Source organism: Somniosus microcephalus, unplaced genomic scaffold (assembly GCF_052327205.1).
Source record: "Somniosus microcephalus isolate GS21.2 unplaced genomic scaffold, FLI_Smic_1.0 unresolved_chr9, whole genome shotgun sequence".
Classification (NCBI taxonomy): Eukaryota; Metazoa; Chordata; class Chondrichthyes; order Squaliformes; family Somniosidae; genus Somniosus; species Somniosus microcephalus.
This window is the reverse complement of record NW_028225187.1, coordinates 31,844,497-31,872,125: the sequence shown is the minus strand read 5'-3', so window position 1 is coordinate 31,872,125 and position 27,629 is coordinate 31,844,497. Positions and strand designations below refer to the sequence as shown.

The following is a 27,629-nucleotide window of genomic DNA, read 5'->3' as shown; positions in this document are numbered from 1 at the left end:
AATATTTCTTAAAATTATATTTATTATTCAACGATAAAAACAGTTATTGTTGAAGCACGATAAAATACAAAAAGACGTTAATAAACATGCTGAATGGGCGTGTACATGGCAAGCGAATTTTAACATAGTTAGGTTGTGAATTTTGGTACAAGGAATGAGGAAGCCACATTATTCTCGAAAAATTTGAATCTAAATGGGGTAGAGGAGTAAAGGGATCCAGGCGTGCACATTCACAAATCATTAAAATTAGAAAAACAAGTTGACAAGGCCTTAAAAATGCTGCCGAAGTATTGGAGTCCATTTCTAGAGGAAATGAATGGAAAAGCAGAGAAGCCGTGTTAAATTTGTATAGAAGTGTTATTGGACCACATTACAGTATTGTGTCCTTTTGTAGTCTCCATCACAGAGGCGGTTCCATTAAGGTCCACTAGATTGATTCCCGGGATGAGAGGGTTGTCCGAAGAGGACATATTGAGTAGATTGGGACCATACTCACTGGGATTTAGAAGAATGAGAGATGATCTAGGATTCTGGGGGGATTTACAGGATAGATGTTGAGAGGCAGTTTCCCCTGGCTGGAGATTCTAAAACTCGGGAACATAGTCTGAGGTTATGGGGTCAGCCATGAGGTGGAATTTCTTAACTCAGAGGGTTGTGAGTCTTTGTAATGCACTTCCCCAATTTGGTGTGTATGCAGAATCATTGAGTACATTCAAGGCTGAGATAAAATCGATTTCTGGATTCTAGTTCAAACAAGGGAAATGGAAATCGGGCAGGCAAGTGGAGTTAAGGTCGAAGATCTGCCACGATCTTACTGAACGCCAGAGCAGCCTCGAGGGACCATATGGTCTACTCCTGCTCCTAATTCTTATGTTTTTATGTTATATGTTACAAAATGGATATGTTGATAGGATTAGATGAGGGAAGGTGAGAAGAGTCTCGTGTGGAACATAAACGCCAGCACAGACCACTTGGGCAGAATGGCCAGTTACTGTGCTTTAAATTCTGTGTAAATTTTAAAATTCCCATCATCCATGTAGCATTACAAAACGCTATGTCTTATGCATTTGGCACTAATATATGGTGAGGTAGAGTTCAGTCTGTACTGCCGGAACGTGGAAGGAAAGTTTGGCACAAGGGATACTGGTAACGGAACGGCCTGCTTTTTGAAGGTTGAAAGAAAGCAAAATTCGATGGGCTTGGCAAGTAATGGGCCATCCTTCCCGCCAGATATTCTATCCTGCGATCTGCCAATGCAATGCTAAACTCCCAAGCGATGAAGATTAAACAGTAACCACTTACTCTATACACAGTTTTTTTGTGGCATTCATATAGATTGGAATAATTTGAATTTTGGGCGAGAGTGGGAAATGGACGATATCATTCAAGGCTCCCATTATACAGCATGCCCTGTTTTACTTTACATTGACGTTAATGGAAAAGGAAATATGTCGTGGGGCTATATCGGTTTGATGACATTCATTCTACAACATGACTTAAGATAAAAGTGACCCTAGAAATTGCTACAGGATTTCTCCCGTCATCTTCGGGCATTTGCATAATTTCTCCAGGGGATCCACTGATCTCCCTCTGCAGTTTTGGAAGAATGCAGGATCACTGGCGGAAAAAGAGAGCAAGAGCCCCAACGCATCCATTAACTAATTGCATTAGAACATGGCTAGCCTGGGTGTACGTTCCGGTGCAATATTCTTACACACTGTATAGACTTGCACGTAGCACCACCAAAGCCACACGTAGGTTCCCTGTGCAAAATATCAGCTGCAAAGCTTGCGACATGATGTCCCTCGAGATATAAAGTCCTGTCAGAGTAAAACATATGTATAAATTGAATGGCTGGCGGGCAGGAACGCTGTGCCTAGGAGGCCTTGCACAAGGAACAATGGCTTAACCTGCCTTCAGATTAAAGTCCCTGAGGGCAGGTAGTTTGCACAGAGCACAAGTTGATTGACGTTGCCTCCATTCTGTTTTCTTGTTGTAGCCATGCTTTTTAATCCTGCTTCACTCTTATTTCCGTGGAAGGTTTTCGTAGACACAGCCTTCTTCCATTGGACGTCCTTCCAAACTAGCTTCAGTGTTTGTGCGGTTAACTGTGGCGTACGTGACACAATAGTCGCTGGGACCAATCTTGTTATCCTGGAATTAAAGAATATGGGGCTGAAATTGTCTCAGGTGATGGTGCACAGCTGGCGAGAGAGAATCAGTGGTGATTTCAGTGGAAGGGAAGTCGGGAGAGATGGATAATGGATGGCCAATTCAATATCGCCAGATTTACAGTATGGTCAAAACTACTGACAATTAACTGGCTGAGCTCACACAATTTCACTTATAATTCCTCTATTAATTTACTTTTATAGTTAAAAATCAAAATAAAATGGTTGGATTGAAACGAGCAATGAATAAACCACCGACTAAATTTAAACAAGCGATGATAATTTTTTATTCATGGACGGGATGTGGGCGTCGCTGGCAAGGCCAGCATTTATTGCCCATTCCTAATTGCCCTTGAGAAGATGGTGGCGAGCCGCCTTCTTGAAACGCTGCAGTCTGTGTCGTGAAGGTGCTCCCACAGTGCTGGTAGGGAGGGAGTTCCAGGAGTTTGACACTGCAGTGATGAAGGAACGGCAATATACTTCCAAGTCAGGATGGTGTGTGACTTGGAGGGGGAGGTGTTCCCATAGGGTTAATGCCTTTTCTTGCAGTTTGGTAAAATTGATTGGCTTGCTCCGCCATTTTAGGGGCAGTTAAGGGTCAACCTCATTGCTAGTGAGTCTGGAGTCACATACAGGGTAGACCAGGTAAGGACAGCCAATTTCCTTCCTTGAGGACATTAGTTGGGTTTTACAACAACCAGAGTGTGTCATGGTCACCATTACTGTTATGAGCTATTTATTCCAGATGTATTTAATTAACTGAGTTTACTTTCCCCAGCTGCCAGTGCTGGGATTTGAACTGATGTCTTCGGACCATTAGTCGAGACCTCTGGATTATTGATCCAGTTATGTAACCACGAAGCTACTGCACCCATATTTGCAATGATCTTTCGGTGGAACAAAACTACAATGTTCTTTATTATTCTGTAAACAACTGGCAACTGAATTTTAAAATAATGGTCTGGATTTAAATTACTAATCAGGGGCTACTTTAGTGGTGTGGAGCCAGTTTAGCAGTGACCTTTGCAGACAGAATGATTTAGATTTCAGAAATTGGGCCCAGGCTAAAAACTGGCGTCGATTGGAACCGCCGGATTCTATTTTTAATTCAAATCATTGCAAATTAAAAATGTGTGTTTTCCATTCTGTGTGAAAGATCGTCATCACCCTCTTTAAGCCCAAGTCGCAAGCAGCATATCTGTCCCAATGATAGAGAATAATAGACATCGGGGTTAAAATTGCTTTTGGGCAGTGTGGGACCATAACGGGTGGACAGCGAATGTGCTGCTCCTTTCACAATCCAAACGAATATCTTTTCGATAAGGGAGTGTGTTTCAATCGGGCCATTGCTAAAACTGATCGCCGACAGTTTACTTTGCGAACATTAGTTAGAAATCTACTCGCATTGGTCGCGATATTTCTCACCAGCATCTTTCCCCTCTAAAGATAACTTACCTGTTTCCTTCCTGAGGCGCCATCATCATTATCTGTAAATAAAGCAGATGCATTATAAAGGCAACAATCTGGGGAAGTTGATGAATAGAATTAGATGAATCCAGCCTAATCCGGGGTCATTTTAATATCACCCACCCTGGCAGTAAACTGACGGGATCGGGACAATTTCGGGGTGGGTGTACACCCAATGGACTTTACTCTCCCTTGTAGTAGGAGAGTAAAATTGGGTGCGATTGACAACAGGCATTTCACCAGATCCAGTCCCTTTTCGACCAGGCTGAGTTAGGTTAAAATTACACCTGCTAATAACATCTACGTGATATTTCATAAGAAACATAAATAGGAGCAAGAGTAGGCCATTCGGCCCCTCGAACCTGCACCACCATTCAATACGATCATGGTTGATCTGATCTTGGCCTCATCGCCACTTTCCCATCTGCTTCTCAAAACTCTTAACTCCCCTGTAGCTCAAATATATGTCTATCTCCGCCTTGAATACAATCAATGACTCCGCCACCACAGCTCACTGGGGTAGACAATTCCAAAGATTCACAACCTCTGAGAGAAGAAATTCCTCCTCATCTTCGTTTTAAAAGGGCGCTCCCATATCCTGTAACTTTGTCCCCTACTTCTAGATTCCCCCACGAGGGGAAACATCCTCCCTGAATCTACCCTGTCAAGCTCCCTCAGAATCTTATATGTTTCAATAATACCAACTCTCATTCTTCTAAACTCCAATGCGTAAATGCCCAACCTGCTGAACATTTCTTCTTTAGACAACCCCTTCATCTCAGGAATGAACCTAGTGAACCTTCTCTGAACTGCCTCCAATGCAAGTGTATCCCGCCTGAAATAAGGGGACCAGAACTACACGCAATACTCCAGTTGTAGCAAGACTTCCCTACTATTATGCTCCACCCCCTGCCAATAAAGGCCAGCATTCCATTTGCATTCCTAATTACTTGCTGTACCTGCATGCTAACCTTTTGTGTATCAAGTACGAGGACACTGTGTACGGCAGCATTAGGTAGTCTCTCCCCATTTAAATAATAATTTGTTTCATTCGATTTCTTACCAAAGTGGATAATCTCATATTTTCCCACATTATACTGCATGTGCCGAATTTCTGCCCGCTCACTTAACATATCGATACCCCTTTGCAAACTAATTGTGTCCTCCTTACAACTTGTTTCTCATCTACCTTTGTATCATCAGCAAATTTGGCCAGGTCATTAATATAGATTGTAAATAGTTGAGGCCCCAGCACTGATCCCTGTGGCATTCCACCAGTTACAGTTTGCCAACCGGAAAATGACCCATTTATCCCGACTCTTTGTTTTCTGTTGGATAGCCAATCCACTATCCATGCTAAAATATTACTCCCAACCCCATGAGCTCTTATCTTGTGCAGTAACCTTTTATGTGGCACCTTAGCGAATGTCTTCTGCAAATTCAAATACACTACATCAACTGGTTCCCCTTTATCCACCCTGCTCGTTACATCCTCAAAGAACTCTAGTAAATTTGTCAAGCACAATTTACCTTCCATAAAACCATGTTGACTCTGATAGAAAATCATGATTTTCTATATGTCCTGCTATTCATTCCTTAATAATAGATTCCATCATTTTCCCAATGACAGATGTAAGGCTAACTGGCCAATAGATTCCTGCTTTTTGCCTCTTTCCTTTCTTCAATAGGAGCGTTAAATTTGCGAATTTCCAAGCCGCTGGGAGCTCTCCAGAATCCAGGGAATTTTGGTTGATTACAACCAATGCATCGATTATCTTTGCAGCCACTTCATTTAAGACCCTTGAATGTACGCCTTCCTGAGAATGTGATCACTCCTTCTAGACCCACCAGCCGGGGGAAACATCCTCCCTGCATCCAGTCTGTCTAGCCCTGTCAGAATTTTATACGTTTAAATGAGATACACTCACATTCTTTTAAACTCTCGTGAATAAAGTTTAGTCAGCCCAATCTCTCCTGAGACGACAGTCCTGCCATCCCAGGAATCAGTCTGGCGAACCCTCGCTGCACTCCCTCTATCGTAAGTATATCCTTTCTTAGGTGAGGAGAACAAAACTGCACACCGTACTCCCAAGGTCTCATCAAGGCCCTGTATAAATGTACATCCTTGCTCCTGTACTCAACTCCTCTTGCAATGCAGGCCAAAATTCAATTTCCCTTCCTTACTGCACCTGCATGTTTGCTTTCAGTGACTGGTGTACATGGACGCCCAAGTCCATCTGTACATCAACATTTCCCAATCTATCAACATTTAAATAATATTCTGCCTTTCTGTTTTTCGTACTGAAATGGATAACTTCAGATTTATCCACGTTATACTGTAGCTGCCATGTATTTGCCCACTCAATGAACTTGTCTAAATTAGCTTGAAGCCTATTAGCATCCTCCTCACAACTCACAATCCCACCTAGATTCGTGATGTTAGCAAACTTGGAAATATTACATTTGGGACCCTCACCCAAATTTTAGATATATATTGTGAATATAGCCCCTTGATTATCAATTATCATTGGGATGCTTTTTGTTTCTTCCACCGTGAAGACCAATACAAAATATTTGTTCAATGTCTCTGCCATTTCCCTGTTTCCCATTATTAATTCCCCAGTCCCAACATCTAAGGGACCAAGTTTTACTTTAGCTATTATCTTCCATTAATATACCTGTAGAAGCTCTTAGTCTCTGTTTTTTTATATTTTTTGCTAGTTTACTTTCATAATCTATCTTCTACCTCTTTTAATTTTTTAGTCATCCTTTGCTGATTTTCAAAAATTTCCCAATCCTCTCACCTACTACGAATCTTTGCAACATTTTATGCATTTTCTTTCAATTTGATACCACGCTTAAATTCCTCAGTTAGCCCGGGATGGTCATCCTTCTCGTGGAGTCATTCTTTCACACTGCAATAAATCTTTGCTGAGAGTTATGAAAAATCTCGTTAAATTTCTGTCGCTGCCTATCTACCGTCTTACACTTTAATCTATTTTCCCAGTCTACTTTAGCCCACTCTTTCTTCATACCTTTGGAATTGAATTTATTTAAGTTTCAGACCCAAGTTTCTCACCCTCAATCTGAATTAGAAATTCATCATGCTATGATCGTTCTTCACAAGAGGATCCTTTACCAGGAGATCATTAATTAATCCTGCCCCATTACACATTACCAGATTTAAAATAGCCATCTCCCTGGTTGATTCCACAACGTATTGTTCTAAGAAACCATCCCGAATACATTCTATGAACTCGTCCTCAAGGTTAACCTTGTCAATTAGATTTGTTCAATCTATATGAATATTAAAATCACCCATGATTATCGCAGTACCTTACTTACAAGCCCCTATTAGTTCTTGATTTATACACTGTCCTACAGTGTAGCTAGTTAGGAGTGCTATATACTGCTCCCACTAATGATTTAATTCCCTTACTATTTCTTATCTCCGTTAAAATTAATTCTACATTTTGATATTCTGAGCCAATATCATTTCTCACCACTGCACTGATCACATCCTTTATTAAAAGAGTTACCCAACTCCTTTTGCTTTCTGCCTATTCTTCCAAAATGTCAAATACCCTTAAATATTCAGTTCCCAGCCTTGGTCACCTTGCAACCCCGTCTCTGTAACGGCTATCAGATCATGCCCATTTATTTCGATTTGTGCCCGCAACTCATCTATCCTGTTATGAATGCTGCGTGCATTCAGTTAAAGAGCATTTATTTATTTTTATACCATTTTTAACTACACTGAAACTATTTGCAGGTGCACGTTTATGTCTGTATGCTCTGTCTCCTCCTGTTAATCTCTGGTTATCATTACCCCTATCGCTACCTTGCACTATTACCTCCTCCTTTCTGTTTGACTTTCTAAATTCCCCTTCAACTGAACCCTCCCCCCCCCACTATTTAGTTTACAGTCCATGTGCCTCATTCCCACTATATCAAGCAGAGGAATATCCCAACATTATCTAGAACTGTAATTATCATCTCGCTTAGCAACAGCTGCGAACAATTGACAGAAATTACCACAGCCTCGTGACTTTATGATCGTGACCTCCGAATACACTAAATGAGCAGCAGTTCCGGTATCATCTGAACAGAAACAAAAAGAGAAAACAAGACAATAAGGACGCTTCATTAAGATGGATTAATATATAGATGATAGAGAGGTGATAGATATATATAGAGATATAGGGAGGAAGACATTGAGTGATAGATAGAAAGATACATAGATATTTGGAAGATAGATATAAAGATAGATTGACACATAGATAGAAAGATATTGATGGGTACATGGATACCTATTTAGAGAGCTAGACTGACTGATTGCTTGGTATAAATTAATTGACAGCGATAATGAATTGAGAATATCGTATCAGTATCCATAACATGAATATAGTGCATGTGATTAGAGCATGTCATTCCCATCAGTTATATAACCATTAATTGCACAGCATTGATTTAAATTTCCAAGAATGGATTATGTTTGCCAAATGTACACGTTATTTGCCTTCAACTGTATCGATCGAGTTATATTAAAGATTTGTTATCATCATTGCATTTTATGGTGACATTAAGAGTCCGGCCAATTACGATGTTCCACACAATAGTTAACTAAAAACCAGAACAGGGGAGTTTCTGTGCAGGTTCTAAGGATACTACTCCCAAGAGATGGAACTTACAAAGTGTCTATAGTGATTTTGTCATTTACAAATACTGGTATTGTGGTGCCAGTCCTATAATGCATCAATCGATTCAGACCCTTCCCAGATTACTTCTCACAGTCTGAAGACAGTCGCTACCCTCACAGTAGTTATGAAGCCTTTTGAGATATACAAATCCCTCCAGCCAAGTAACAAGGCGAATACGTACCTTCCATAGATTTCCTGTCTTGGACTACACTGTAGATTATCTGATTGGAAATAGAAGCTGTAGAGAGAAAAAATGGAAACTGTCAATGACAGTTAATTAAGGAAGCCTTTAGATACCAGACACAACCTACAATTCATGATTGGAAATTTACTGCTGTGTTTACTGGTATTAAAATTAATCAACTAATTATCCTGATCAATACAAGCTGATCCATCGGCCCGTGAGCAAATTCATGAAGTGTTTTGGTCCCAAGCCATAGGGCTGGGCTGAGTCGCTTGCTTGTAAACAGGGTGATGGTGAGAAGCACATTCTCTCATTCTCTCCATTCCAGGCACCCAGATATCGGGCTGAGGACCAGTTCCAACATCCTTTGCTTGGAAAGTTGATTTGTAATGGTGGGGAGGAGACAGTTCCCCAAATCAATTTAGTACTCAAGATATTGTTCCTTATGTCTGATTATCAGGTTCCGAGATAAAACCTTTGGACTAGCACCCAGATGGCCACCTATCAATCCCGGCCGATTGAGAACCACTACCATCAGAAAAAAGAAAAATGAGGTGTAGAGGAAATAATGAATTCAAAATTAAAAGGGAATAGGGGTAGATTTTTGTTTTGGCGTAGGAACAGTTAGCGTCACCTGCAAAGAGCGCAGACTGCTCAGTCTGCTGGAGCAGCAGGCACATCCTTTACGGAACCCACCAGCTTTTCTTTCCACTAACATGGTTCAATAGAACCGTGTCAAGCGCCCCAAACTATTTCCCTGCGTATGCTCGACCCATGCGATGCTTAATGCCCAGACAATAAGATGGAAATCTAACATGAGAGAATGCTGAATGCTTGCAGATGAAAAACTCCAATGTCCATGGGTGATTTCCACCATGTCCTGTCACAACGTCATTGGAATATTGCCGCAAGTCATGCAGAAATGGTCGTTTCCCTGAATTATTACCGATATTCCACCGGAGATATGATGGGTTAGCGGCAGAACCAATGTTACCATGAACAATCTACCATATTTTTCACATGTGTCAGTTCACGCTTACCAGTATTTCGGCCTGATCCCACAACTGCACACTCGAAATTGGTCGCAGATGTTTCTTCACTCGGGGTTAGAGATCTATTTTCAGTTGCCACCCTGTGCACGAAAATGTTCTCAGATATTAAGGATTCATGCATCAACAACGCAAAGTTCACTTTTAACGAAATGTTACCGAATCATAGAAACATTCAGAAGTAGATATACAGAACGTAGAACGCCTTGAAGGAGCAATCGTCCTTAGTCCCATATCCCTGGCTTTTGTCCGCAGCCCCAAAAAGGTCCTCATAGTCAACGATCCGTCCAACTCACTGCTAAAGTTATTGATGGAAGTCGCTTCCACCAAATTTTCAGGTAGAGCATTCTACATCCCGACAACTCTCTCATTGAAAAATATTTCTCCACATCTCCCCTCAAGATCTTTATACAATGATGTTAAATCTTTGACCTCTAGTTATTGACCAAGAGGGAATATTGTTTCTCTATCTGCACTAACAAAACTTCTCATCCCCTTGAAAATCTCTAATGGCTCACCTTCTCTGTTCCACGTCCTAATTAGCCAACCACTGCTCGTAAATAAAGTCCCTGATCCCTTGTAATATCCTGTAAGCATCCTCTGTATCCTTTCTTTGCCTCTTACTATGTTTCCTGAAGTGTGGTTTTATTTGTATTTTGAATGTGGGCGTCGCTGGCAAGGCCAGCATTTATTTCCCGTCCCTAATTGCCCTTGAGAAGGTGGTGGTGAGCCGCCGCCTTGAACCGCTGCAGTCCGTGTGGTGAAGGTACTCCCACAGTGCTGTTAGGGAGGGAGTTCCAGGATTTTGACCCAGCGGCGATGAAGGATCGGCGATATACTTCTACGTCAGAATTGTGTGTGTCTTGGAGGGCAACTTGGAGGTGGTGGTGTTCCCATGCCCCTGCTGCCCTTGTCCTTCTAGTTGGAAGAGTTTGCGTGTTTTGGAGCTGCTGCCGAAGAAGCCTTGATGAGTTGCTACCATGAATTGTCCAGCTGAGCCCTAAACACTGATTCATAAAGTTCTAGCATGTTCTCTTTGCTTTTACATTCTAAGTCGCTATTTAAAAAAAAACAAGTGATCCATATGCTTCTTTAACCAACTTATCCACTTGCCTTGTCATATTTAAGGATTTGTGTATATGCACACCAAATTATTTCGGCTCATCTACACTTTTCAAAATCGTGGCTATTGTTGTATATTGTCTTTCCAGATTAGTTCTCCAAAATTACATCACTTCACAGTTCCGGGTTGAACTCCAGCTGCCATGCTTCTGCCCATTTAACCATTCCTGTCTATGTCACCCTGAAGACTACAAGGATCCTCATCACAATCTACTACCTGGCCAAATTACGTATCATCTGCAGATTTACACTGTTGCTCCCTACACCTTTGTCTAGGTCAGTCATTAAAATTGCGAAGAGTACTGGACCCCAAAATGACTGTTGGGGAACACCACTGCAAAACCACCTCCCCGTCTGAGAAATATCCATCCACCACCACTCTCTGCTTCCTGTCACCGAGCCCATTTCTCTTAATCCCATGGGTTTACATCTTTTTTAACAAGTCTCGGATGACTGCCTTCCGCAAGTCAATATATACAACATCTACAACACCATCTTGATCAAAAGTCTGTTACCTCATCAAATATTCAATCAAGTTAGTCACACATGATTTCCTTTAACAAATCCATGCTGCATCTCCTTGATTAAACAATGTCTTTCCAAATAAATGTTTATTATTTCCCTAATAATTGTTTCCAATACCTATGTTAGGCTGACTGACCTGTTGATAAACTAAAAAGCAAGAACAAAAAAATAGAATATTTAGCCATTAAACACTCCAACCGTCTCCATCGGAGCTATATCAGAGACTATGGGGTGTAATTCCATTTGTACGCGGAGGCATAACTGGCTGTAGTGCAACTAGCGACCGTCTACGTCCAGTCCAATATTCAGTTCCAATTGGGGGCGTATAATTTGCACCCATGCCAAAGAGGAATTTCAGCTTTCAGTAAAATCATGGATATAGTTACAACGGACTAATAGAAAGATTTTGCAGACTTACCCCTGCGGCTGTGAAACACTTGAGGAATTCTCTGGATAAAATAGGAAGAGACATATTTCAGCAAGTTGTGCAATAACTATGGCACGTTTACTGCCTAGAGATGGTTTGGGTTTCCTTAAATAATCTTCAGACAGTAAGCATATTCATTGCTAATAATTAAAAACTGTTACGCACGTGCATTTATTATATCAATAATTAAATAAAACAGAGCACGAATGCACAAAGAACTTACGGAAAACTTTAAGATATCACCAATCATTACAAATCATCTAGCAGATTTCACATTCTCTTCCGAACCACGTGCCTGTTATTATTCTCCCCCTCGCACAGATTTATACCTGTAAGCTGAATTCATCAACCGAACTCATCCATGTAAATAACTCTTTGCACTCCCGCCCAAAATGTGCGTCTCCCTCTCAAATCATTCTGCTACATTTCGAATGATGCAACTCAATATGGAGGGTAATGAATCCCATCCCGTGGCTGTCGAGCCAATCACCTGCCCGTAAGACACTGCTCACCTTGTTTCTTCTTCCGAAGTTTGAAGAAAACCAGTGCAATCAGGGCAGCGATCAGAAAAACTGGAATAACTGTTGCTGTGATCGCGGTTGTTTGACTTTGTGCTGGAATCAAACAAACTTGTTCCATGAATCACATCAAACCGTTCCAAGCAGTACAAATTCAACCTCGCACCATAGGAAGAATTACAATTGTTTTTAAAATCTGCACTGAATGGATTCCATTTCTACCCAGCTCAGCCCCGTCATTCTGAAACACTGATTCCTGGATTTGTCAGCTCTAGACTCGATTATTACAATGCCTTACTTTCTGGGCTCCTAATGCCGCCGTCCACAAAATACAACTAAACCAGACGTCCCTGTCCCACACCAAAACCTACTCGCCATTTTTCCCATCTAGCTTCATGTACTCGAAGGAAACAACTTTAAACACCAGGTCCTCGTGTTCCTTATCATTTAAAAAAATCTCCTCCAATTTTATCTCCATCCATACAGCCCTCAGTCAATTGATTTGTGGCCTATTGGGAGTACACGATTCCTTTGTCAGACAATTAGTGAGTGAAAGTGCTTTGGCTCTACTCTCCTAAACCACATCTACTACAGCCTGCTTCAAACATCCTCACAGGAACCATATTTGCAGCTAGGTTTTTGCTCATCCCTCCCAATATTCCCCTCACTGTCGCTTTATGATCATGGCTCTGCTTTGTATCCTTATCGATTTCAACTTCAAATGCGCCCGTGGGAAATATTGCTAGTTTATTTCAGAACGAGTTTCACCTAGTTAAGTTCAATTACTTAATCAGAAACTATTCTTATAAATTTTCACCTGAGCTGCGATGTGTCATTTCTGAATATAAAGCATGCAAATGCAATATACTGTTTACTTTGCCGAAAGAAAAGTAATTCATAAAATCAGATCAAACACAATGTTCTGTTACCTTGTATCGTGACGTTGATATAATTGCTGGTTGTGTTATATATTCCTTCATAGGTCGCTACACAGTGATACCGACCTCCGTGGCCTATCTGGAATGAATTGATAATGAGCTCACTCCCGTCCGTGTTTAATTGGTAAGATTCGCTGTTGTTTCCTAACTGTTGGTTGTTCAGGTACCAGAGGAAAAGTGGTGCAGTGCCTCTCTTCACCAGGCACTGGAGAACGAGACGGTCCCCCGCTGAAATCTCAGTTTTGTCGTTAATGGAAGTGAGAGAAGCACCAGCTACAGGAAAGCAAATAATTTTGAAGATGTAGAGAACTAATTCTGCAAGTGACAATTCAAAATTGAAATTATTTTGAGTACTAACATAGATTAAATCAGATATGTAAATCAGACTAGTGCAAGAATTGCTGATCAGCTGCAAATGCATTGGTGAAAATATTTAGTTCAGATTTGCCCTTGTGCTGTACCATCAGTGATATCGAATATTAGTTCTAACTAAAGTTACTGCACATAATTCCAAATAATAGGTTTTCATCCAAAATTGAACGTTTTCAACAGGATTGTATATCAAACCGGGAATATAGCAAGTGGACGATAATATTTTGGTGCTATCAAACATGATGATTATTTCTGGTATGAAATTTATGCACTGAAACACTCATGTGCAGCGTTCGTTTGTCACCGGCCTCAATGAGGTGGTGACAATGAGCCAACAGTACAACTTGCACTGATTTTAAAAGGAACAACTCGGGGTATTTTGAATTTTTACAAGATGGTGTAAATGCAGGATGTGGAATTATCCGCTCATCATACACCACACTTGGTTGCCCTTCACATTGCTATTCAAAGGCAGGTGCCATGCACTGTTCCAGTACCATAAACAATACTCAAACCTAAATGCAATGGTAACTAACTCCACCGCTCCACCTGACAAATCATTCTATGTTCCAGCACTCGTCTATGTAAAGAAGGTTCTTCTAAGCGCTACCCTCCTGCTTTAATGATAATTATACATTACTGATCCCTCCTTCCTGTCTTTGTAATCAGAGAATATCTGTCCATAATCGCCCTATCTCGCAATTGGCATGTAAACAACACTAATGAAATAACCCTTAGCCATGGCTAACCCGGTAGTGTTAGTCCCAGTACCTCAAGTCTACCCTGCTGCAAACCATTTTACTTCCCTGGTGATCTGTTGAATCAGCGCTGCCCGTTTTCTATGATTTTCAGGTTCTCTTTAAAAGTGATAATCAATTATCTTAAATTTTACTCACGCCTGACTGAAACGGAAACCTCATTACTCAGTTTCTTCACCTCACTGTTCAAAGTAGTTGCTTCACACCGGTAAATCCCCGAATCGTCCGGCCTAGATGTCTCCTTGATGTAATAGTTGTGTTCTGCTGCTGAATTGAGAGGTTGTCCATCTTTGTAGAATACGAATCTCAAAGAAGAATTGGATCGAAATATTTCAACGAAGCAGGCGAGTTTTAACTGTTGGCCCTCCAATAATTGAGCGTCACACTCAGCCATCAACGTAGGGTTGGAGAAGGCCTCTATAAAATAGAATGAAATAGGGATTTGACAGGTTCTTCGTCTATCACAGACTTAACAATTTCCGTGTTTGTGCAGCAGAACAATGAATGGAAGGCAAATCCTGTGGGTCCTCTGAGATTATTCCAAAAAATCCCAATGCTCCCCTATTCCAGAATTTGATCCCTGCTCTCAGCCCAGGCGATGCTTTGCGCCCAGGCGTTAGATAGTGACGTCTCCTTCATCATTGTTGCAGCAGCTGCAAATTTTGGGACGTTATTGTTAAAAGCTCAGTTCTTGACACTACAATTCTTCTGAAATCCACTGCTGACACAGGATCGATAACTGTCACATTGTGTTCAGATTGCCTGCTCCATTGAAAATGCAAAGTTAGAGTTATGATTGGCTGGATCTAACTGAATGGAAAAGAAATCCCGAGGGATTCAGAGGCACAGACTTTAGTGACTTCAAGCGTTTTTCCTCCCCATTTACTGAAATGGAAGGAGGTGAAAATTCAAGTTTGGTTTGGGTGCAACACCCATGGTAGCAGATTGGTCATCCCTTTATAAACACAGGCCAATTTCTATTCCATTGTCTGCTGATCCGCTTCTGTGCTCTCAACTTTAAATTTCACCCAAGCGTTTTCAACTATAAAAGATTTCCGGGACTAGTAAGAAATGAGGCATTGTCTGATTTATCTCCCAGCTATTCCTGACCGGTTACTGCCCTGTGCTGATTCAGCCAGACAGAAACAGAGGAGGTAACTTCACCTCATGACTGTGGGGTATAATGCGCGGCATCGTATCCTGTGCCAACTGTAGACCATGCACGATTTCCCTATCCATTAAAATGTTGGGAGGCAAAAACTGGCGGGATATATAATTGGAGGCAAATCAAATACCGCCCATTCCACATTCTTACAGGAAGCTAATATTACCCACTGGGAGTGGGCACTGGTCATCAAACTTTGCAGTTTTTCGCAAATGTATGGATTGTATAAGTGCCACGTGGCGATATGATTTAAACAGATTGCACTCAAAATTGATTTATTACGTGTTAAACCTGTGGGTAGATCTTAATACAGGATTTGTTCATCCCAGTTTGGCATAAAAATAAAACAAAAAGGTGACTCAACCGTGGCTAACAAGGGAAATTAGGGATAGCATAAGATCAAATGAGAGGACATCTAAATTGGCCAGAAAAAGCAGCAAACATGAGGATTGGGTGCAGTTTAGGATTCAGCAAAGGAGACAAAGCGATTAATTAAGTGGGGGAAATAAAATATGAGGGTAAGCTTGCAGGGAACGTATACACTCATTGTAAAAGCGTCATAAGATATGTGAAGAGAAAAAGATTGGTGAAGTCAAGCGTAGGTCCCATGCCGTCAGAATCAGGGGAATTTACAATGGGGAAAAAAGAAATGGCAGACCAATTAAATACATACTTTGGTACTGTCTTCACAAAGGAGGACACAACTAACATCCCAGAGATGTCGGGGAACATAGGGTCTAATGAGAGGGAGACATTGAATGAAATCACTATTTGTAGGGAAATGGTGTTAGGCAAATTGATGGCATTGAAAGCTCATAAAGCCCCAGGGCCTGATAATCTACACCCTAGGGCACTTAAGGAAATGGCCCTAGAAATAGTAGATGCATTGCTGGTCATCTTCCAAAATTCGATAGAAGCTGGAACAATGCCCATGGATTGGAGAGTAGCTAATGTAACCCCACTATTTAAAAAAGGTAGTAGAGATAAAAAGGGGAATTAAAGATCGGTAAGCCTGACATCGGAAGTGGGGAAAATGCTAAACTCCATGATGAATAATGTAACAGCAGAGCACTTGGAAAACAGTGACCAGATCGGACAAAGTCAACATGGCTTTACAAAAGGTGAATCATGCTTGACGAATCTACTGGAATTTTTTGAGGATATAACTGGCAGAACAGATAAGGGAAAACCAGTGAATGTGGCACATTTGGACTTGCAGAAGGGTTTCAATAAGGTCCCGCATAAGAGATTACCGTGCAAATTTAAAGCACATGGGATTGGGACTTGGATAGAGAACTGGTTGGCAGACAGGAAGCAAAGAGTTGTAATAAACCCGTCTTTTTCTGAGTGGCAAGCATTGACTAGTGGGGTACCGCAGTGATCAGCGCTAGAAGCCCAGATAGTCACAATATATATTAATGATCTAGACGAGGGAACTAGGTGTAATATCTCCAAGTTTGCAGATGGCACAAAGCTGGGTGTGTGTGTGTGCTGTAAGCAGGATGCTGAGGAACTCCAGGTTGATTTGGACGGGCTGGGTGATTGGACAGATGCATGGCAGATGCATTAGAATGTGGATCAATGCGAGGTTATCCACTTTGGTGGCAAAAACAGGAAGGCAGATTATTACCTGAACGGCAATAGATTGGGAAAAGGGACGTGCAATGAGTCCTGGGTGTTCTTGTGCACCAGTCGCTGAAGGTAAGCATGCAGGTGCAGCAGGTGGTTAAGGAGGCAATTGGTATGTTGGCCTTCATAGCGAAAGGATTCGAGCACAGGAGCAAGGATGTCTTCCTGCAGTTGTACAGGGCCTTGGCGAAACCACACCTTAAGTATTGTGTGCAGTTTTGGTCGCATTATCTGAGGAAGGATGTTTTTGCCATGGAGGGAGTGCAGCGAAGAGTCACCAGACTGATACCAGGGATGGCAGGAATGACGTATGATGAGAGATTGGATCGATTAGGCTTATATTCCCTAGAGTTTAGAGGAATGAGAGGGGATCTCATTGAAACTTATAAAATTCTAACAGAACTAGACAGACTAGATGCAGGAAGGATGTTCCCAATGGCGGGGGAGTCCAGAACCAGGGGTCACAGTCTAAGGATAAGGGGTAAGCCATTTCAGACTGAGATGAGGAGGAATTTCTTCACAGAGAGTGGTGAACCTATGGAATTCTCTACCACAGAAGGCAGTTGAGGCCAATTAATTAAATATATTCAAGAAGGAGTTAGATATATTTCTTAAGGTGGAAGGGATCAAGGGATATGGGGAGAAAGCAGGGACAGGGTACTGAATTTAGATGATCAGCCATGGTCTCATTAAATCATGGAACAGGCTCAAGGGGCCGAATGGCCTACTGCTGCTCCTAGCTTCAGTGTTTCTATGTTTCTTTACCAGAATGGATTCCTCTGGTACGTTGATTTAAATAAATCACATGAAGAAATGTTTAAATGAAAGATGAACAATAATTACAGCTGGTTGTCCTTACCTTTTATCACAATGGAAACCTCATTGCTCTTCTTTTTCACACCACGGTATAAAACATTTGCTTCACACAGGTAAGTCCCCGAGTCTTTCAAAGAAGCTGCCTCAGTGAGATTAAAGTTGTTGTATGCATTCAAGCTCAGAGCTTTGCCATTTTTGTAAAACGAGTATTGCAGCCCAATACTGGACACCATTGTTTCAACAAAACAGATCAATTTTAACTGGTCTCCCTCAAATATTTCAACTGCAGGCTCAGTCCTCAGTTTAGGTTTGGCGAAGAGTTCTGTGAAAACAGAATCTGGATTGACAGATAACGGATCCTATCACTGAGTTAAACACCTAGCAGTGATTGATAATAAGAGCAAGGCAATACCAAGAATCGCCACGAGGGGCGGCTATACTTCATGGTAACCAGCAGCTGTACTGTGGAAAACTGGAGCGGGCGGGTGTTATGGACTTCCTCTCGATTATTTGATTGCGGAGAACTTAATCTACTTAATATATTCTGCTGAAACAGGAATTCCATGCTGGGCAAGAATTATCTTTCAGCAGGAAACCTCCCATAGATCTTTTCTCTTTCAGCCATGCTCTGTTGCATCTCACCGTATACTATGACCACGGTGAACTCCACAAATGTTCACAGCTACACCGCTCTGTCCCCAGCCAGCCCCCCGCTCAGCTGTCAGCATCTGAAATTACAAAGACTCCGGATTGTCATGGCCAGGGTGATGGATCAGTGATGATATAACACACCCGCTGCGATGACATGGGCATCCAAGGGAATCTGCTCCCATAGTTTATTAGGAGTCTGTGACGATGCTTACGCCAGACACGTAAGTGATGCTAGCAAAAGAGAGTGGAGAGGAGCAGACTGCTTATTCTATCCTACCACAAAGTCCGTCAGCGGACTCACCACTGAAGTTCCAGGGGCTCACGAGGACCTGCTGGTACTTTTTGTCAACTCCTCATCGTGGTTGTTAAGGACAGAGGCAGCATCATATTTCGGTTTCCTGGGAGCAAACTCCCCGTCAGCCTCTAGATGTGACATGGTGGTAATGGGGGTAGCCGCCAAATTCACCTCTGAGGTGGGGTGGGAGGAGAAAGAAAGCTGCTGGTGCTGGCACGGGAGGAGACCCGCCCTGGGTTATATATCGGCTAAAGTAGCACGTTGTTAGATAAACATCTTATGAACTAACGCGAACACATTTTTCCGGAATCACAGAATTATGTATAATTTTGTACAGATTTAGAACTTCTCGGACCTTAAAGATGAATATATTTTAAAGAGGGATATCACCAATTGAATTATTGCATACATACCATAAACTTGAACATGAACACTTCGAGAAATCTTATCGTCAATAGTACAATGGTACGATCCGCTTTCTTTTGATCTATTCATTCTAATGCTATGCAGAGCTTTCCAATTATTCAACTTCATTGAGTGGATTATTCTATTGCCTTTGTAAAAACCGACATCTTTCCACAAATAATAGTTTCTGTACCGACAATTCAGAATCAGAACATCTCCTTCCAAACCCGAAGGTGGGTCGACATGGAAGGCCACATCGCCATCTAATAGCGGGAGCAGAATTTCGTGGTTTAGTTCAACAAATGCTTAAATCAAACTGAGAACTGCTTCTACAACAGCCCGAATACATTGGACACGTTATATAATCCCAATCCCAACTCCAATCAAGTTTGGGCCCAATACAGAACAGAAAGGAAGCAGTGGACAGTTGGTGATGAATTAACTGATGGTTCTAATTGCGGTTTATTGATATTGCCCTCCTCGTGCAGCACTTCCCCACCATTTGGCCCAGCTCTTCCTAGGTTGGAACACTGAAAATGATCTATGTTGGTAGAGCGGGTAAGCAATGCCTAATCAGATAAGGGAATCGAAAATCCGGCGCAAAGGATCAGTTATAGCATACTGAACCCGCCATATATGCTATCCATTGATTTCAATAGAAGGAAATTCCGCCAGATTCTTTGAGGAGCATTCCACCCACCCCACCAGAGTCGGTAAGGAGGGCATCCAGCTCATTTTGCATTCTGAGACGCCCAGCGGGCACAGGGTGCCAGAGGTGCGTTGTGAACATAATGGAAAAAGTGCGCCAAATCTTCCAGGCCTCAGCTATAAGCCTGACTCAGCTACAATCTCCCATTCATTAGCAGCAAATCCGTTTAAGTTGGGATGGCCTTACGTTGCTTTGCATACGGCAGTCACAGGCGCACATCATTTGGCCCTGGAGCACTGCCACTAGCCTGAAATGGGACGTTCAGGTTGCGGCTGAAAATTAGCAGTTCAAAGTCCCCCAGGACCTACGATCGGCAGGCGGGAGTTTCGGTGATTGTATTTAAGTCAAAAAGCTGTATAATATATTCTCTATTTAGGATGCCCTTGGATCCTCAAAAAGACTTTTGTTGGCAGATTATTCTGACGAAAGCTCCACCACCAGTGTTTATCAGGTGGCCCCTCTATTGTGGTCCGCCATAGCTAAATGGATAGGAAAATTTAGTGGAAGACCGGAACAGCTCCTCCTGACGCAAAGAACATTGTACACATTATTTACAGCAGATAGCCCAATAAGTCCATGCAGGTGCTTATTTTCCACACGTGTTTCTTCCCAGCCTTCATCATCTACCCCATCAACATATACTTTTATTCCTTTCTCCCTCATGTGTTTATCTAGCTTCACCTTAAATGCAATTCCCTCAACTACTCCCTGTGGGAGCGAGTTCCACATTCTAACGACACTGTTATTACTAACCCATATGCAGCCCTAGTGATATGAGCACGGGGATGCACATGAAATCGCCCAGCAGCGTGAGAGCACGGAAATGAAACGCAAATGACCTCCAACGACATTTCCCGATAGTTCTCAGGAGATGGAGGCCTCCCCTCCTATGGATTCATGGGGCCCTTAGAGTTAACGGAGTGTGTTATTTTGCCACATGCGAACCAGAGACTTGCCTACAGTGCCCAGCTTGTAATGTTTTCCCAGTACTTGCCAATATTTACCAATTTCAACAGAAATTGTCTAGCCAAAGAATATTCTTCGAATCGTTTTCCATCTTTCAGCAAATTAACAAGCAGCACGTTTCGGAGGAAAACAACAAAGCCAGTGACCAACCTGCTATGGTGATGTTTACTTCCAGTGAGACCCACTTCCTGTAGCCTATTCTGCGTTCACACCGGTAAGATGCCTCATCTGCAATTTTTGCATTAGCTATGATGTACTGAGATTGAGAAGTTCCATGTATTATCTCTTCTTTCTGATACCACAGGAAGTATCCTTTCCCTTTCTGGTCAGACACCAAACAATTCAGGATAATTCTTTCACCTGTCAGCGCGGCCCTTGGATTTACTTCAAGAGTTAAAAACATATCAGAAGCTGAAAATATGTAAGAAATATTAAGTAAGCACAAACTGGAATATGTTAAACTACAGGTATGACATCCTATATTTATTTCCTTTAAAGAGCAGCTATAGTAATCACTTCAGTAACGAACACCACATCTATAATGCAAAAAGCCCCAGCGACAAGTGTGGCATTAGAAAGTCACGTGTCCCTTATTAAGTTCAGCTGACACCCCCTTATGTGGTCCTTCAAATGTCAATCAAATAACTTTTACTTCGAAATCCGATTCTACCAATCAGCAACAAACTCGGCCCTCTCTCAAGGAACGACTGGTATTTGTTCATCAGGTGTGGTGAGGCTAGAGGAGCTGGGATTGTTTAGAACAGAGCTGGTTGAAGGGATTTGAGGAAAAAGTGACCTCAGCTTTGTGGACTCGCCACACGCTTCATCCCAGTGACCATTTGGCAATTTTGTTCAAGTATGTAACATGTTTGATATACTGTCTTACGATTTACTGAGAGACCTCTTTAAAAACTTAACTTTTCGGGACAAAGGCTGAGCTGACTGTGGGTCAAAGTTCACCGACCGATGGTGGCCACTTCCAGCGGTTTGACTCAGCAGTCAATAACTAACAATAGGTGTGGCTCACTTGCTGCCCAAACGCTTCTGCGATAGTGAGGCGTTGGTTTGAACCCCACTCCAGAGACTCCCGGTGTCATTATTGAAGGAAACGGAGCCTTTTTGATGAGATATTATACCGAGGCCCTGTATCGCCTATTAGGTGGGCGTTAAAGTTCCCACAAAAATAATTGGAAGCTCAATCACTCAACCAATAGAATTGAAAAGATGACCTGGTCATTATTACACTGCTGTTTGTGGGAGCTTTGCTCTGCCCGAATTAGCTGTCACTTATCTCACATTACATCAGTGACTATATTGAAAAGTACTTAATTGCCTGTGAAGTGCAATCGGAGGTCGTGCAAGATGCCATATAAATGTAGATTTTTCTATTTTCTATGATTTTAAGTGTCAAAGTTCACCTACCGATGGTGACCACTTCCAGAGGTTCACTCCTCTCCCATTTGTTTGACAACAGGGCACAGTGATAAGAGCCTCCACTGCTACTGTCCGCAAGCGATTCATAAAACTCACTGTGAGTTTTATTTAAATGTACTTTATTTTTAAACCAATGAGTGGAAGTAACTTTGCCACTGTATCGACAATGCAGCTTAAATTCCTCTCCTTCCTTTACCACACCACTGCTGGGGTAACTAACCAGCACTTCCGGCCCAGGAGCTGCAGAAAGACAATAAATGGAATTTATGATTAGAAATATTGAAATTTCTAATCTATGCACTATCTACTGTAGTCAATACAGTGGGTATTTCTACTCAGTGTCCCAACCGGGAGCTACCTAACGGCTGTCTATTGATCGAAATTTCTATTTAAGAGGTGACATTAACTTGGTGAAATCGGGTGGTAACCGTCTCGAACTGGGGTCGGTAGTCTTACCATTGCTTTAACGCAGACACTCAGCACCCTACCATTTTCAGTAGGACCAAAGATTGGGCGGCACAATCGCCTCCCATTGTCACCGGTAGGCGTTTCAACTATAACAATTAACATAACATTTAAAAGTGTCTCCTTATTTACTGTACCAAAACCTTTCATGATTTTGAACAGCTCGATCAAATCACACCTTAAACTTCGGTGCTCAAAGGAGAACAGCCCTCGTTTCTCCATGCAACTGAAATCCCGTGTCCCTGGTACAATATTAGTAAATTTCCTCTGCAATTTCCAGCAATATATTGTATCTGCCTACGTCGGCCGTCTGTCTTTCTCTTTCTGAAGTCTCTTTCTATCTTTCGCAATGCTTGCTACATTTCCGAGCTTCATGATTCTGCAAGGTTTGTAGTTGTGCACATGTATACCCAAATCCAGGTGATATATAATTATCAGACAGAACAGTGAACCCAATAAAGACATCTGCGAGACACCACTGAACATTCACTTCATAACTAGTCTCTGCATTTAGTCTCAGCCCATTTCTTATCCACACTGCCACTTCCCCTTATTCACATGGGTTTCAAATTTGCTCACAGGTCTGTTATGTGGAAGTTCATTAAGCACTCATTTCATCAGCACTTGCTGTTACTTCATCAAAGAGCTCTCTATTTATCCATCCATTTATTACTCAATTATGATTGCTCTCTTCCAATCCTCAGGTGACTGAGCTGGCAGTTACCCAGACCAATTTATAAATCATTTTGTCTTTAATATATTGTGGTAAACATTAAGCTTGGTGCTGAGGCTTAAATCTGGGGTTCTGATTGGACGACCATTGGAGAAACCGCCCACTTTACATTTCCACTCAATCAATGAAAATGATGTTCGAGCATGTCTCATAGGTGGCGAGTCCAGAAGGTCAGTTTTTCGCTCGGGCGAACAGCTGACAATTACTCCATTGCTGGATTGCTGCTGCCCTGTAGATATAAATTGGAAGCGTTCATTCCACAAACTGGATTATCAAAAATGGACATTATTGTCATCATACCTTGTGTTGTCGCCTGATGAATAATTTGCACTGCAAGAGAGAAGACAATGTAAAATATGTTTCATGAACTGAGAGCATCTTCAAATTTGACCTCAGCTGCTAAGAGGAAATAACTGGGGGGTGAAATTCGACTTCGGCAGGGACATAAAACATGCAGCACCACATTTACCACCAGTCTATGCGTGCCGAACTATGACAATTGACCCTCTCATGAACAAAGATAAGATTTATTTTGATGATCCTAATTGTCTGAGGACTACATGGAAAAGTTGCTGCCAGATGAAAGGAAACTGACAAAGATTTTAATGAGTCCTTGTTCTGAGAGCCACTGAGTGTGTTTGTTCTGTCATGGAGAAGGAAACATTTCGAATAAAATTAGTGATAGGCCATTTAAAATGGAAATCAGGAAGCACCTTCTCACAAAATTCAACTCACTCCGCTAAGAATGATGTGGAATCTGGGTGTAAATTGGAACTTTCAATACGGAGATCAAGATAGATTTTAGTTAAAAAAAGAAAGACTTGCATTTTTAGAGCGTCTTTCACAAACTCAGGACTTCCCAAAGCGCTTTGCAGCCAATGAAATACTTTTGAAGTGTAGTCACTGTAGGAACCGTAGATGTCAATTTTCACAGTGATGATAATAATGAGCAGATAATCTGTTTTTTTATCTTAATTGAAGGATAAATATTGCCCAGGGCACCGGGGATAATCTCCCCGACGGGGCCTCGCTTTAAAGTATCATCCAAAAGACGGCAGCTCCGACAGTGCAGCACTCCTACAGCACTGCACTGGAATTTGATCCCAGATTTTTGTGCTCAAGTGTCTGGATTGCGACTTGAATCCAGAAAACTTCTGACTCAGAGGCGAGTGTGCTACACACTGAGCCACGGCTGCCTCTAGTTGAGTGAGGGTAACAATATGTGCTGAGCAAAGGGGCGTCATTGGAGTTGATGTACAGATCAAACATGGTATAATTGAATGACAGAGCAGCCTCGAAGAGCTGAATGGGCTACTCCTGTTCTTATGTTGCTATCTTCATTTAAATCGTCTTTATCCTAATCAGCATCACAAGTTTTGACTGGGTTGCTACTGCTCGTCGTGAAGAAGGTGCATGATCAAGCAGCTGGCTGCAGAAAGATTTTGTCGGGCCTCAGACCAGAGGAATCACATTACTAAGGCAATGCCTGTTGCTGCAAACTTTGCAAAAATAATTGCAAAAGGGTCAAAGATCAATGCAGATGTCTCTGAATGTCACTGCTCAACATGTAGAACCTGGGCCTTTTGTCCAGCTAGGATACAATGGGGTGAGTGTTACAAGTATTCAATTTGGCCAATTATTTTAACAAGGTTTATGTGCTGAGCAACATATAAAACATGGGGGCGATTATAAGCTCAAGAACAAACAAATTAAGCATTACTAATCATCATTTAAGATTTACCGCATTAAGCTGTGGAACTAGCTGTGGCTAACATGGTCCCACAACTAACGCCATGTTATTAAATTAGATGAGGTTATGGTGAAAGAGTCGGTGGTACATTAAAGATGCAGACACTGTTTGTTCCTGTTTTCTGTTCTTGTGGTCCAGTGGCTAACAAGACAACAGAGCGCTGACGTCACAACCTCACAACAAGGCAGTCTCAATGGCATTTGACCATAAGGAGTCACTTCTGTCTAAATTCCAGTAAATTGCATCAGACATTAAAAGTAAAGATCCACAATTATAAATTTCGCTGCCAAAATCATTGAAGCCGTCAGTTTAGCTCAAGTTAAATCAAAGTAAATGTTATTTCTTCAGCTTTGTTAACTCCAGTTTAGGCAGCAGATATTAAACGAGCCTGAAATTAAAAATGGTTCCCGGTTAACACATTGCTGTATGTTGTTCTCCCTTTCACCAGTAATTTAAAAAATATAATCATAGTGTTTGTGCATAGTTGAGTTGAAAAAAAGACTGTAATCTCTCTCTGTCTCGCTCTGTCCCTATCTGTGTGTCTCTCGCTCTGCCCCCTCTCCCCCTCTCGGTCTCTCTCAAGGATCTTTAGCCCACCGCCTCCCTGCATGTTTGCCTTCTGTTTGTCTGTCTCTCACTCTGTCTGTCTCTCCTTCGCCGACTCACTCTCTCTCTGTAAAACTTTCCCGGTCTTCATCCCTTTGCCCGTAGATCTCTCGGTCTCACTCTCTCTCTGAATTAACTTATGTCAGTGTCACTGTCTGCATGTCACTCTCTGTTGCTCTCTCTCTGTCTATTTGACGCTTATTCTCTCTCATTGCCTATCTGTTTCACTGCATGTTGTTGCATTGTACCTGTGTCTCTAACTCTGTGTCTGTACCTCCTTCTCTCTCCCTCATGTCCTCTCTCTGCTTCTTTTTTGTGTCTCTCCCTCAGTCATCTGTGTCTATGACTTGAGGTATCCCTTTCACTGTCTCTCTCGTGTGCTAATCTTCCTCTTTCACTCTGACTCATTGACTCCATCTCAATCTCTCTCTCTCTTGCTCTCTCTCCCTTTGACTCTATCTGTGTCTCGGTCTCTCTCTGCATTTTTAGTTATCTGCTTGTGTGTGTGTGTTTGTGTTTGTGTGAAAGTCTCTCCCTCTCTATCTCTCTATAAATCTATCTTTATACCAGTCTCTCTATAGCAGATGTTTAACAAGAAGCCAGTCTGGGCCACAGAAAATCATGAAGCAATGCTTTAGACCAAGTTTAACAGCTAGCCACAGAGACCAAGCACTGCAAAGCTCACCGCATTTATTAATAGCATTTAGTAAGAGTGAAACAACTGGGACAACGCTGACACTTGATATGAAGTGCATAACACTGTTAATTCCTACTTATAAGCAAAACTACAAGAATTAGAAATTTGAAAGCAGTTTCTGCAGGTGAGGCTAGATAATTGGTAAAGCAAAAATATTATGCTGTTTAGAAGCAACCTGTTATAGTAAAGTGGATCTCTTTAGATGAGCAGAAAGATCCTGTTACCCTGCATAATCAAACGTAGCATTGTTGCACTAAATTCAGCTTAAAACTGAAACCTACAAATGATATTTCAACACATTTTAAATAAATGTCTTACTTTCAGAAACTGTCAATATCAATTTAGAGCGTCGCTGCCTTTTAGACAATGAGCCTTATTAATCTGATTGTGGGTCCGGGGTGAGTGATGCAGATTTTCAAAGGCACTGGTAATATTTGAGATTCACTTACAGAAGATCAGAAGGCAACAGATGTGTTTCATTTCGAAAGCGGGTGATGCGAGCAGAAGCTCCCCTCCCTCTGTGAAGTCGCTCGCTTCGGATCAGCTGTTTTCAGTTCTTTTTATCTGTAAAGTGAAATCAAAAATCATACAGCGCCGAAGGAGGTCATTCGGCCCTGATGCCTGTGCCGGTTCTTCGAAAGAACTTGCTAATTGGTCCCACTCCCCTGCCCTTTCCCTAAAGCATTGCATTATTCCACTTTGCAGATAGTCGCTCGCCTTTAAGAGAGCCATGTGAAATATTAAAAACCCATGGATCATTGTTTTCTTTGTTTCAATGCCGCCTCTATTTATTCAGATTTGGGTGAACATTTCAACTGAGCGCCTGAACAGATTGATTCCGTCAAACACAGAACAATCTATTCCCAAGCGCATTGTTCCGCTTCCCAGTCCTGCTCCCGACAATTGTACCCGCTGACACTGTTCTACTTCTTCAGTACCAAACGCCCACACGCGCAGATCCCGAGTCTGTACTTACGGGGAATGAGGAGACAGCGGCTGGAGCGAGTTCCCCGGGAGCACTCTGCAGCTGTGGAGCTCACTGCCCATGCACCAGGCGACTGCGCACTGAGATCACTG

General features: G+C 42.0%; 1 protein-coding gene across 3 annotated transcripts; it reads right to left on the bottom strand.

Annotated features, from left to right (window-relative positions):
* Window positions 1-27,629, bottom strand: LOC147085040 (platelet endothelial cell adhesion molecule-like). 3 transcript variants are annotated; one of them, XM_085979742.1, is made up of 16 exons: window positions 27,529-27,628; window positions 27,002-27,116; window positions 23,800-23,829; window positions 22,290-22,541; window positions 21,018-21,278; window positions 19,201-19,455; window positions 17,885-18,163; window positions 14,370-14,648; window positions 13,093-13,374; window positions 12,158-12,259; window positions 11,637-11,667; window positions 9,563-9,654; window positions 8,520-8,576; window positions 7,674-7,739; window positions 3,627-3,658; window positions 1-2,154 (listed from the first exon to the last, which is right to left on the bottom strand). In XM_085979742.1, the coding sequence occupies exons 2-16, from the start codon at window positions 27,030-27,032 to the stop codon at window positions 2,026-2,028; spliced, it is 2,178 nt and encodes a 725-aa protein (XP_085835868.1). In that variant the 5' UTR covers window positions 27,033-27,116; window positions 27,529-27,628; the 3' UTR covers window positions 1-2,025. The 3 variants fall into 3 exon arrangements, with proteins under 3 accessions (XP_085835868.1, XP_085835871.1, XP_085835869.1); XM_085979745.1 differs by lacking the exon at window positions 12,158-12,259 and having other exon boundaries at window positions 27,529-27,629; XM_085979743.1 differs by lacking the exon at window positions 23,800-23,829.